Below are 13,404 nucleotides of genomic sequence, written 5' to 3' on the forward strand. Positions count from 1 at the left end.
AATTTATTGTAGCAGCCTGAAGTTGGCCCTTCAGGACAAAAATTGTCCCCAGATCATCAGATGTTCTAAGATTTTAGACTTGAACCTTTTTTGAGGAAGTAACACGTTTTCGTAAAATCTTTTTTGTGCCATGAGATTACTTGGTTTCTTGATGGTTATTATTATTATTATTATTATTATTATTATTATTATTATTATTATTATTATTTCTCTTATTGTACCTATCGCTTTGCTGACTGTAGTGCAACAACATAACTTGAGGTTGATGCAGTGCAGTAATACCTTTATTGATGTTGCAGTGCAGTGCAGTCAATATATTATTTATTGTTATTGTTGATGCAGTGCAGTCAATATTTGCAAATAAATTTTTATTTCGGAACCATTTTGTTTACTGCTTTGCCACCCAGCGTTCATTTTAAACTAGCAGAAGCATGTGGTAAAAATACTACGACACAAAAAAAGATCCCACATCCGACTGGCGGGGGTCAGAGGGGGATAGGAGCTGTCAAAATTTAAGAGTGCTTTGCACCATGGGCAGGCATCCCACCTCCGGCGTATTTTTGTTATTATTGGCATTATTCTTATTATTCTTATTATTATTTTATGGATCAGAAAGATTATCACATAGAAAAAGAAAAGGAGAAGAAGAATAATATAGAAGAATATAGAAGAGAAGACCGGAGACCCTTCCCTAAGTTCACGACGACATTGTACATTGTTACTCAGCACATTTATGGGGCGTGAAGACCTGGAGAAGCAAAGTTGGCGTATTATATGGATACGATTTAGATTAGCATATTATTATATAGATAAATAATATAGATTAAAAAAAATAGATAATGGATTGTACATGGAATTTTTAAAAAGATGCTATGTGGAAGAGAAGATCGAACAACCTCCCTTTTTCCCACCCCCTCGCCTCGTCGTCCAGGTCCCCCTCCCCTGGAGAAGCAACTTTATTTTGGAAAATGGAAGAGTTGTTTCTACCATGGGGCGACATCCCATGTCAGACACAGAGGGGGGTGAGGGCCTCGGAGGTGGGAGGTGGGGGTGTCGGGGGGGGAGGATAAAATGAGAAGACCCAAAAGCCTTTGGCTCCATAAGGATTTCCCCCCTTGACACCTTAGATAAGAATATTCATGTGTAGATAATACGCACACCTATTCACCATAAAGCAATGTTATGAGTTTGTTTCAAGCGTTATGTTGTTGTTGTTTTTTTTTTTTAGTTTGGAAATGCAATTCACATTGAGTCATGAATAATACACCACCGTAAAGGCCTAGTCTGATGTTAGATGGAATTCTGTAATGACATCCCACATGTAACGCCGTCTTCCTCGATCCGTCATCCTGACACCTAGCATTTGTCATCCGGCACGTCGCCGAGTCAGATATATGGGTTATCGTATTCAACTGCTGTCAGGCAGCAAGACAACGGGATGGGTTGAGTGCTGGACCCTGTGATGACGTGCACCTCCGTCGAGGTCGAGCCAAGCGCTATGCGCAACACCGCAATGACACCGGATGGAGAAAAACCGCTTCTTTAATATACGCATTATTATTGTTGTTTTATTATATTAAAATGTGTCTTTGTTGTTATTCATAGCCAATTAAAAATATGCTTACTGCAAACAATTTGGTCCAAATTTTGCTTTGTATCTTATTTGCTGAAAAATGTGCTAAAAAGTCTTTTATTTGGAAAAACTGAATTTTTTGAGGTCCATATGTACATGCTGTGTATGCCTAATCATGCCTTTTGATGTCCCTCAAGGATAACACTTACCCAGAAATCCTTCGCTCCAACTTGGGTACGGTGGTGCTACAGCTCAAAAAGCTCGGCATCGATGACCTCGTGCACTTTGACTTCATGGACCCTCCTGGTATTATCTCAGCTGCTGAACTTCACAATGCTTGCATTTATGTTTTACTGTTTTTACCCTCGCTCGTGGAGAGGGTATTGCATTTGAGTCCGCTTGTTTGTTACTTGGCAAAAAAAATAAAAAAACTTTTGCCAAGTATGTTGATCACCGTTTGGGTAAGTTTTTGTTTTTTGTTTTGTTTTTGGGGGATATCTCCCCCCACAAAACCAGAAGGCCACTCGAGGTGGGGGCTACACAAAGAAAACAAAAGCAGAACAACCAGCCCCTTGGATTGAAACAAGACAATTGTAAAAAGTTGTCTTCACAGAACAAAAAGGGCTGGCAGGGGTTAACTAGTCTGCTTCGAGACAACAGTGCCTCCACCCAATCTGTAGTGTGTGTGTGTGTGTGTGTGTGTGTGTGTGTGTGTGTGTGTGTGTGTGTGTGTGTGTGTGTGTGTGTGTGTGTGTGTGTGTGTGTGTGTGTGTGTGTGTGTGTGTGTGTGTGTGTGTGTGTGTGTGTGTGTTAGTGTTAGTGTTAGTGTTAGTGTTAGTGTTAGTGTTAGTGTTAGGTGTTTGTCCGTCCGCTCACTTGTACTTGCCTACAGGTCACAATTTTAAACCAATCTTCAAGATTGGGTGGAGGCACTTGTCTCGAAGCAGACTAGTTAACCTCTGCCAGCCCTTTTTGTTCTGTGAAGAGACAACTTTTTACAATTGTCTTGTTTCAATCCAAGGGGCTGGTTGGGCTGCTTTTGTCTTCTTTGTGTAGCCCCCACCTCGAGTGGCCTTCTGGTTTTGTGGGGGGAGATATCCCCCCAAAAAAAACAAAAAAAAACAAACCAAATGGTATGGTTGGTTGTCCGACAGAATCCTATTTATTTTATAGGTCAAAAGGTCAACATCGGCCAAAGGTCAAGCACTTTTCCTCAAATTTCTAAAATCCTCAGTTATCATCTGATTGACAACAATTGGTCACAACAAGTCAACCACTTTTTTCAAATTTCTAAAATCCTCAATTTTCATCTGATTGACTTGAAATTTGAATAGGATTTGCACATCAGCTAACTGAATTCAACCGCCAACTATTTTTGAGATCAGCATAGGCCAAAGGTCAACGACCTTTAGATTAATGAACAGGATTAAATAATTAAATTGATACATGTGGGAAAATTACACACCCAGACCAGGAATCGAACCCAGGTCCTCTGGAAAACCGTACCAGTGCTCTGCCATCTGAGCTATCCGGGCGACCCTGACTGAGCATGCAATTTTCCCACATATGATTGCCTCTCTCTTTCCGTCAATGCTTCTGGGGCACTCAATGCGAACCATAGGAGCACCAATGGCCTTAACATGAGAGGGTCTTCCTCCAATGGGGGGACAAATCCATGTCCTCTATTATAAACACGACTGGGGGCATAGTGAAGCAATTACATAAGATTAATGAACAGGATTAACTAATTAATTTTCCCACATCTCTATCTCCGAAAGCGCTGCATAGAAAAAATTGAGACATGGCTCATTATAAAAAAAAACTCTCCATGGGGAATAACATGTTAATGATGTCATTGGTTCCTCCAATATGACGTCAGAATTTGACAAGTACAAAGCTTCATCCGATCAAGATGAAATTTCTTGAGCATCATCTATGGATAAATTGGTGGAGGGAAAAAAAGGACCATCGGTCACGTGGTTCGGCCACCATATTTGTTTTGATACAAAAGCCTCAACACAAACACTTTAAAGTTTTGACACAAACACTAAAAACACCCTGGCAAGGGTCTGCAATCATTTATTGCTCTTTCTTGTTTGTTTGTTTTTCTTTCCAGTCTTCTCATTTTATCTTTTTTTCTGTTCACAGCCCCAGAGACCCTGATGCGAGCCCTTGAGCTTCTTAACTACCTGGGCTCCTTGAATGATGACGGAGATTTGACCGAACTAGGCTCAATGATGGCAGAGTTTCCACTGGATCCGCAGCTAGCCAAGATGGTGATTGCTTCCTGTGATTACAACTGCTCAAATGAGATCCTTTCGATTACGGCCATGCTCTCCGGTAAGAATCTCCATTCAAGATGGAAATTAGTGTTAAGCGCCTTATTAATTGTTCAAACCAATCTGGCATCATTGAGGGCATGTTTGGTTTTATAAATTGAGCATCTCGTGTAATGGGGAGTGGAATAGTATGCAAGTCTTGCCAAAAGCTTGCATTTTAAATCCCCCACAAACCTCGCCCCCCCCCTTCCCTCCCACCACTCCTTTTTTAAAATTTATTTATTTAACTCTGAGACAATTAAGGCAAAAACTCATGTCAAAGACAAGCTTTAAAATGTTGGCTTGAGCACAGTCCCCGGGAGGTTGTTTACCTTTGGGAGTGCTTACAGTCACACCTGTTCAAAAAAATGCCCATGTCGTGTTCAAACCGCAACACGAGTGTCGATGCAATGTGAGGTAACTGAATCCGACTGCTGCAGAAGGTGAAAATGGTTCCTTGGTGTTTATTTTGTAATGTCTGTTTTTATTGCAAAATCTTCACATCTTCCGGCCTCAACATCCTTTGCATCCAAACATCATCCACATGTTGTTTCATCCTCTTATTGTCTCTTCCTGAATTAATCCCGTCTGTAATAATTTGCCACATTTCTACTCTACATGTCACTTCCTGTTACTTAAACCATTTGCCTAAGACCTTCCCTTTTAGCTGATTTGTTTAGCTTTTTTGAGAAGAGAGGGGTACGAGATTGATAGAACATTGCATGCGACTCTGGGGTACGATAAAACGTTTGCTGTTTCGTTGGGAAACCCGTATTATACCAGGTACACTGAATAATCTTCCATTAGCATGATTTTTTTTTTTTATATTTAGTGATTCGGCACTTTTAAAAACGTATATCTCCTGTACCCCTGGAGTACCACGTAATGTATCAATTGATAGAGGGATAAAGCTTTGAGGTTTTATGCTAGGGAAGTTGATTGGTTAAACTAGCAAATAAATGAGGTTTGGTTATGCAAGTAATTCGGTGGACCGCATAAATATGTAACCGGGGAAGCAACATGATGGACTTTATCAATACCGCATCTGCAACCATCTCCAATTTGCTCTATCGTCAAGGTCTGGTCTCGATTGTGAACGGGTTGTGAATGGGATGCGGGGTCGTGACCGGTTCGCATACCGACCGTGTCTAGTCCCGCAGTGCTTTGTGCGGCCAACGGAGGCTAAGAAGGCGGCGGACGAGTCGAAAATGCGCTTCGCCCATATTGATGGAGACCACCTAACGCTGCTCAACGTCTACCACGCCTTCAAGCAGAGTAAGTTGTACTACACACAGTACACTGATGTTGAATCTATTTGAGATGACGGAGTATGATAAACCATGTCCTGGTGACTAAACGCTTCATTTAATGTCCCACAGTATGAATGGCTTAACCCATCACCCTGTATGTATTCCTGAGTCGTACCAAGTTGGGCAAATCCGGCACGGAAATGACACTTGCCCTCGACAGACCACGATTCTGTGCAGTGGAGCTATGACAACTTTATCAACTACCGTGCACTTATGTCTGCTGACAACGTACGGCAGCAGCTTTCACGGATTATGGACCGTTTCAACCTCCCTCGTCGCAGCACAGAATTCACCAGTCGAGATTACTACCTGAACATCCGCAAAGCACTCGTTACTGGGTTCTTCATGCAGGTACTTCTCGCATGCTTTTTGGACACGTGTACCCCACGCTACACCCCAAAGATGCGTTCTGCCCCATTAGCTGCATCATTATTGTCCCCCGTCGCACAGCGGAGCGAAAGGGGGACTATGGTTTTCCCCTCCGTCCGTGTCCGTCCGTCTGTCTGTCCGTGCGTGTTTGCGTGCGTGCGGGCGTGCGTAAGTGAAGGACCGCATTCGAATTTGGTGTGTGAGTGCAACCCACGTCAAAATCCAAGATGGCCACCGCCATGTATGTCTGATGCCATGTATGTCTGAACCATGTGAGATTAATATCTTGAAAAATAAGCGAAGTACCAACTTCTAATCTGGTGTGTGGGTGTATCTAGGCATAAGGAAGAACGCTATTGATTATTGGGTCGCCACGTCAAAATCCAAGATGGCCACCGCCATGTATGTCTGAACCTTGTGAGATGAATATCTTGAAAAATAAGCGAAGTACCAACTTCTAATTTGGTGTGTGGGTGTATCTAGACACAAGCAAGAAGGCTGTTTAAAATTGGGTCGCCACGTCAAAATCCAAGATGGCCGCCTCCATGTATGTCTGAACCTTGTGAGATGAATATCTTGAAAAATAAGCGAAGTACCAACTTCTAATTTGGTGTGTGGGTGTATCTCGGCATAAGGAAGAACGCTATTGTAAATTGGGTCGCCACGTCAAAATCCAAGATGGCCGCCACCATATATATGTCAACTTTGTGAGTGAAATATCTTGAAAAATAAGCAAAGTACCAACTTCTAATCTGCTGTTTGGGTGTATCTAGGCACAAGGAAGAAGGCTATTGAAAATTGGGTCGCCGCGTCAAAATCCAAGATGGCCACCGCCATGTATGTCTGAACCTTGTGAGTGGAATATCTTGAAAAATAAGCGAAGTACCAACTTCTAATCTGGTGTGTGGGTGTATCTAGGCACAAGGAAGAAGGCTATTGAAAATTGGGTCGCCACGTCAAAATCCAAGATGGCCGCCTCCATGTATGTCTGAATCTTGTGAGCGAAATATCATATCACAGCATGTTGTCTGTGTCTTCCACTTTGTCAACTCAGATCACTTCACCGACGGGGGACCTAGGCGTAACGCTTGTTATTCCAGTTTTAACGTATTCATCTTCAGAGCGATTTCCTCATCGAGATCTTGGTTTACTTTTTAATACAACTTTCGCGTTTTGGATTAAGCAAAATCTCCGTGCCATGATTGCAAGTTTCAATACAGTATTACGTCGTGTGCGTAGCGCGGAGCAGGGTGAAGCAGTTGGTTCGCTCTATCAGTCTATTTCTTTGATTGAGGAACTACTCAATTTCAATTGGATGGTATATTTTGAACACTAGAATAAGAACCGGAACACAAACCTGCAGCTTTGCAGTACTTTGGCTTTGAATTTCGCCAATTGTATGGAATCTCATCCCGATCGCACGCACACACACACAGAGAGGAGCGAGGGAAAAAAATTTTTACACTGTCGTAAATTCAAATGGCATTCAAACAATCGTCTGGCATTCGGGAACCCATCGTCTGGCAGTCAAACAAAATTGAAAATCATTCCAAACCGGAAACTTGCTGTTTTTAAGGACGCCATAAAGACACAAACGGGCACAAAAAACTAACTTAACGTTCAGTCAGACCCCGCTATTCGTGGGTTTCGCATATTCGTGGTTGATAAAATGCGACCTGTTTCGCTATTCGCGGAAAAGTTTCCTGCAAATTCGCAGGGTTTTTTTTTCTATTCGCGGCCGTGTCCCGAGAATTCGCGGCTCTTCTTGGGCGCAAAAAAAATGTTCACGAGTCGCTAGCTTGACATTTATAAAACCCACCTTTCACCAGCCATGCACAAAGCAACTAGACGTACACAAAAAATATTTTCTGTGAGCTACGAGCATGACCTGCTCCTGTGTTCGCTGCCGTGTGCTTAACATTTTCATGCCTTTTGCGGGATATGCCGCCATTCACACTGAACGGCTTCACATGATGTCCCACCGCCATTTACAGGTAAACAATGTTTTTTGGGATATCCCATCAGCTGCAATAACATGTCATCCCTGCAAGTTACTGTGCAGAATGAAAACACACCACACCATCTATTGGTGCAATTAGCTGTCTCACTTTCCCCCATTGAAACAATGGCACGGCAAGTATTCGTGGATTTTCATCGACATTCGCGGATTATCGCCAACATTCGCGGTTTATTCCTCGATTTTCGCGATTTGGGAACAAATCCCCTCTTTTTCCATTGAAACAATGCCCCCATTCGCAGTTTCACAATTCGAGGCATCTTCCAGGAACATATCCCCCGCGAATAGCAGGGTCCGACTGTATTTAAGTAAGGTGGTGTCGACTGCGGTAAACTTCAGAATAATATATTTTTTCTGCAGCCTTTAAAACTTTTATTTGATTTCATCGCATTATACATTTGTGCACTGCGGAGCCCAAATTACCTTGTTTGCACTTCCAGAAACCTCAAGTTTAGCAGTATTTTGCCAAAAAATTAGGCCGTGCTCTTTACAGGATATTAGGCTTGCTCTGATGTCAGCCATAAATAAACTTTGCCTCAAACAGGGAACCATGATTGTCATGGGGCCCGCAAGGTTAACCCCTGCTCTAGCAAGGAAAATGGCCTTAAAACGATCATTCATTCATTCTGAGGTCAGAGTTGCCAGTAGGTTCATCTCTGGACTGTACCGTTTGACCCATTGGCTTCATGGGAATGCCACGCACCTGTTGTTCAAAGTTCACGAACAAAGCTAATATAGATCATACTCGGAAACGCAAAGCCAGAGTAGAAAGACCCTTCCCATGTCTGTTGAATGAATGAATGAACGATTGTTTTAAGGCCATTTTATGTCTGTTATCGTGATTATTTTTACTTATTTATTGTCCCCCGTCGCTCAGCAGAGCGAAAGGGGGACTATGGCTTTCCCCTCCATCCGTGTGTCCGGGCGTGTGTGCGTGTGTGCGTGCGTGCGGGCATGCGTGCGTGCGTGCGGGCGTGCGTGCGTAAGCGAAGGACCGCATTCGAATTTGGTGTGTGGGTGCAACCCACGTCAAAATCCAAGATGGCCGCCGCCATGTATGTCTGAACCTTGTAACCTGCATATCTTGAAAAATAAGCGAAGTACCAACTTCTAATTTGGTGTGTGGGTATATCTCGGCATAAGGACGAACGCTATTGAAAATTGGGTCGCCACGTCAAAATCCAAGATGGCCGCCACCATATATATGTCTGAACCTTGTAAGTGAAATATCTTGAAAAATAAGCGAAGTACCAACTTCTAATCTGGTGTGTGGGTGTATCTCGGCACAAGCAAGAACGCTGTTTAAAATTGGGTCGCCACGTCAAAATCCAAGATGGCCGCCGCCATGTATGTCTGATGCCATGTATGTCTGAACCTTGTAACCTGCATATCTTGAAAAATAAGCGAAGTACCAACTTATAATCTGGTGTGTGGGTGTATCTAGGCATAAGGAAGAATGCTATTGAAAATTGGGTCGCCACGTCAAAATCCAAGATGGCCGCCGCCATGTATGTCTGATGCCATGTATGTGAACCTTGTAACCTGCATATCTTGAAAAATAAGCGAAGTACCAACTTCTAATTTGGTGTGGGTGTATCTCGCCATAAGGAAGAACGCTATTGAAAATTGGGTCGCCACGTCAAAATCCAAGATGGCCGCCACCATATATATATGTCTGAACCTTGTGAGAGAAATATCTCCAAAAATAAGTGAAGTACCAACTTCTAATCTGGTGTGTGGGTGTATCTAGGCACACGGAAGAACGCTGTTTAAAATTGGGTCGCCACGTCAAAATCTAAGATGGCCGCTGCCATGTATGTCTGAATCTTGAGAAGAATATCCTGAAAGATAAGCGAAGTACCAACTTCTAATTTGGTGTGTGGGTGTATCTCGGCATAAGGAAGACCGCTATTGTAAAGTGGGTCGCCACGTCAAAATCCAGGACGGCCGCCACCATATATATGTCTGAACCTTGTGAGCGAAATATCTTGAAAAATAAGCAAAGTACCTTCTGGTGTGTGGGTGTATCTAGGCACAAAGAAGAACGCTATTGAAAATTGGGTCGCCACGTCAAAATCCAAGATGGCCGTCTCCATGTATGTCTGACCCTTGTGAGCGAAATATCATATCATAGCATGTTTTCTGCGTGGTCCACTTTGTCAACTCACATCACTTCCCCGACGGGGGACCTAGGCGTAACGCTTGTATAAATATACTTTTGTTTTTGGCATCATTTGAATATTGCCCCTCTTCCCCTTTTCACATCTCATGGTTGCCATCTCTGGTGTTGCCTTATGCCATCTCAGCCCTGGTGTTGGGCTAGCAGCTAGGGTGCCGGCTTAGGATCCTAGGATCCTGGGTTCGAATCTCGGTCGATCGCCGAATTAATGCCAGGGGGGTTGACTCAGCCTGTCATCCTTCCGAGGTCGGCTAATTGAGTACCAGTTCACTGGTAATTCCCTGTTTGTCGTTGAAGGCGGCAAAACGGGTTGGCGTCAGGAAGGGCATCCGGCCGTAAAACATTGCTTCAAAAAAGGGGACCAAAAAACAACAACTACCACGGTCCCCGAAAAGGCAAACCACCGCTTTGCGGGGAAAAATGGCCTCTAAACGGTGGTATGGTTGCCATCTCTATGTTTATGCCTGTAAGAAAGGTCTTTTTGACTAGATGTATCTGGCCCCTGTTGCTTTGTTCCATTATTTTCCACCCATCAGGTCGCACATCTGGAGCGTACAGGTCATTACCTGACGGTGAAGGATAACCAAGTGGTGCAGCTCCACCCCTCTACGTGCCTCGACCACAAACCTGAGTGGGTGCTCTACAACGAGTTTGTCCTCACCACAAAGAACTACATCAGAACGGTCACCGATGTCAAACCAGAATGGTCAGTGCTTCACTGGGATTGTCGAGCAGAATTGCCTCCAAAGACATTTCCATTATCGCTGCCAATACAACAATGACGATGATTAATGTTGTCGCTCTGTGTACCTCCTGGGGAGTGCAGGCTGATCCGAATTGCCACTCAGTACTACGACATGGCCAACTTCCCAATGTGTGAAGCAAAGCGGCAGCTGGAGCGAATAATGGGCAAGATGGAAAGCAAGGAGTACTAAAGCAGTACTAAAGCACCCCCTTTACTTCACCGGCCTCGTTTGTTCCCATCAAGCGTCTTCAACCTCTTTGGCACCTCGTCGGTGCTCCGTTCGTTGATGAGCTGATTGAGTTAGTTTTTTTTTCTTTTTCTAAAATGCAAATGAACTCGTGTCATTTGCTTTTATTCCAATTAATCATTAAGAAAAAAAAAATTCACTTGTGTAAGTTCAAATAAAACCCGTCCTGTGTTTTTACTTCAGGTAGATTGCAAAAAAGGCACGATGTTCTTCATCAAGCAGTTGGTCATTTGTAGATAATTTTCATTATTCATCACTGTCTGCCTTGTTCCCCAATCCTCCTTCTGCTGCCACTGTACCTTGGCTCTTCAGAGCCGCCCGCTTTCACTTGTGCTTCACCATGCAACCTCGTTGCATACTTAGTGGTGGGACAGTGCTTAGTACGACGCGTTTCTATTTTATTGTTTTTCTCTTTTTTGACCGAGTGTCTGTGCTGCCCCTGTATGAGCGGTGCCATTTCCAGTCTGTTGTTGAAATAAATGTACGAACTCGTAAGTCTTGGCATGCGACGGTTAAAGGGATGTGGAACAGCGGTGCAAGAGGAAATCCATAAACGTTTCCAATGGGAGATGGAAGTGATGGGAACGGAGAAAAATAAAATGAATTTCCGAGTGGACAGTGAAAAATTCTGCCGTTGGTGCAAATGAAGAATATAATCTAGGCTGCCACAGCCATAATAATTAGACGCGAATCTGTGTCGGTGGAAAAATAAGGACAGATTTTTACCCTGCGCTCACGAAGCGAAAAGCGGGGTTAAGCATTCGTGTGCATGCTTGTCTGCATTTTTAAAATTCATTTTCTCGGCAAACGTTTGTCCGATTGACATGAAATTTTCACCATAGGAGGGTCGCCTCCTGTAGAATATTTGTGAATATTATGACGTCATAGGCCACGTGGTACAGGCGCCATCTTGGAAAAACGTTACACCTCTATCTCCCAAACCATTCAATGGAAACATGGCTCATTGTCAAGCACTCACCATGGGGAATAAGATATGTTGTCATAATATGCAGATACGTTGATTCCTTAATTATGACGTCATAATTCGACAAGTGCAACACTTGATCTGATCAGTATGAAAAAAAAAAATCCTCTGCAACTGTTAGTCCGATTGGCACAAAATTTTCAGAATATGAGCGGCTCCAGGTGGTATTTTTAAAATGATAATTATGACGTCATATGTCACATGGTACCAGCGCCATCTTGGAAAAATCGAAAAAAGTTGCACCTCCATGTCTCAAACTGCTCCATGGAAAAAAACCTGAAACATGGCTCATTGTCAAGTACTCCGCTTGGGGAATAAGATATGTTAATGTCATCGGTACTTTAATTATGACGTCATAATTCGACGAGTACAACGCTTGATTCGATCAGTATGAATTTTTTGTCTGCAATTCTTGGTCTGATTGACACAATTTTCACCATAGTAGGGCATCCTCCTGTAGAATATTTCAATTATTATTATGACGTCACAGGTCATGTGGTACAGGCGCCATCTTGGAAAAACTTCGCACCTCTATATCTCTGAAACCACTCCATGGAAAAAATTGAGACCTGGCTCATTGTCACCAACTCCCCATGGGGAATAATATATGTTAATGTCATTGGTGCCTTCGTTATGACATCATAATTCGACAAATACACTTATCCATCCGATTATTATTTCAAAAAATTAAGCAACTGTTGGTCTGATGGACACGAAATTTTCACCATTGGAGCACTGCCTCCTTTAGAATATTTTTTATGATAATCATGACGTCATAGGTCATGTGTTGCAGGCACCACCTTGGAAAAACCGAAAAACGTTGCACCTCTATCTCCAAAACCACTGCATGGAAAAAATTGAAACGTGGCTCATTGTAATTAACTTAATATGGGGAATAGGTGTTAACGATGACATCATTGGTGCCATAATTCGACAAGCACAACACTTAGTCTGATCAGTTTGAAATTTATTGAGCATGATCTATGCAAGAATTATTTAGAGAATATAAATTTATGATATCGCTCACGTGGTCTGGCAGCCATATTGGATAAAAAATTTTAAAAAACGTTCAAAAACAACAGTTGGCTCACACCAAGTTGACTGTGCAGAGTAAGTATTCTATGAATACCATCTAGTTAAAACTCATATTGGTCCTATTGACACAAAATTGTACCACAGGAGCCCCTCCGCCTGCAGGATTTTTTTTTTTATATTCATACTTGTGACGTCATAGGTCACGTGATACAGATGCCACCTTGGAAAAACGTTACATCTCTATCTCCGAGACCGCTCAATGGAAAAAATAAAAATGAAACATGGCTCATTGTCAAGTACTCCCCATGGGGAATAAGATGTTCATGTCATCGGGGCCTTAATTATGACGTAATAATTCGATATGGCCAATGCTTGGTCTGTTCAGTTTGAAATTTCTTGTGTGATCTACACAATTATATTGGAGAACATAAATTTATGATATCGCTCATGGTGTGGCAGCAATATTGGATCAAAGAAAAAAAACCCCTTCAAAAACAGAAGAGTTGGCTCGCACCAAGTTGACTACATAGGGTAAGTATTCTATGCATACCATCTAGTTATTTTTTTCCAACCAAATGTGGAGAGGTATGCAATTGCCATGGGAAAGGTTGAGGGTTGAGGTGAGT

General features: G+C 42.7%; 1 protein-coding gene across 1 annotated transcript in view; it reads left to right on the forward strand.

The window, feature by feature from the left end:
- The window catches only part of DHX32 (DEAH-box helicase 32 (putative)), a 35,576-nt gene extending 24,323 nt beyond the window's left edge, over window positions 1-11,253 (forward strand). Inside the window, exons 9-14 of the mRNA XM_078769870.1 lie at window positions 1,771-1,879; window positions 3,722-3,913; window positions 5,044-5,166; window positions 5,362-5,552; window positions 10,303-10,472; window positions 10,593-11,253. Coding sequence (XP_078625996.1) covers window positions 1,771-1,879; window positions 3,722-3,913; window positions 5,044-5,166; window positions 5,362-5,552; window positions 10,303-10,472; window positions 10,593-10,701 — 894 coding nt within the window. The 3' untranslated portion in view covers window positions 10,702-11,253. The remainder of the gene's footprint in view (window positions 1-1,770; window positions 1,880-3,721; window positions 3,914-5,043; window positions 5,167-5,361; window positions 5,553-10,302; window positions 10,473-10,592) is intronic.
- The last annotated feature ends 2,151 nt before the right edge of the window (window positions 11,254-13,404 follow it).

This window comes from Myxine glutinosa, chromosome 1 (genome assembly GCF_964187855.1).
Source record: "Myxine glutinosa chromosome 1, kmMyxGlut1.1, whole genome shotgun sequence".
NCBI classification, from domain to species: domain Eukaryota; kingdom Metazoa; phylum Chordata; class Myxini; order Myxiniformes; family Myxinidae; genus Myxine; species Myxine glutinosa.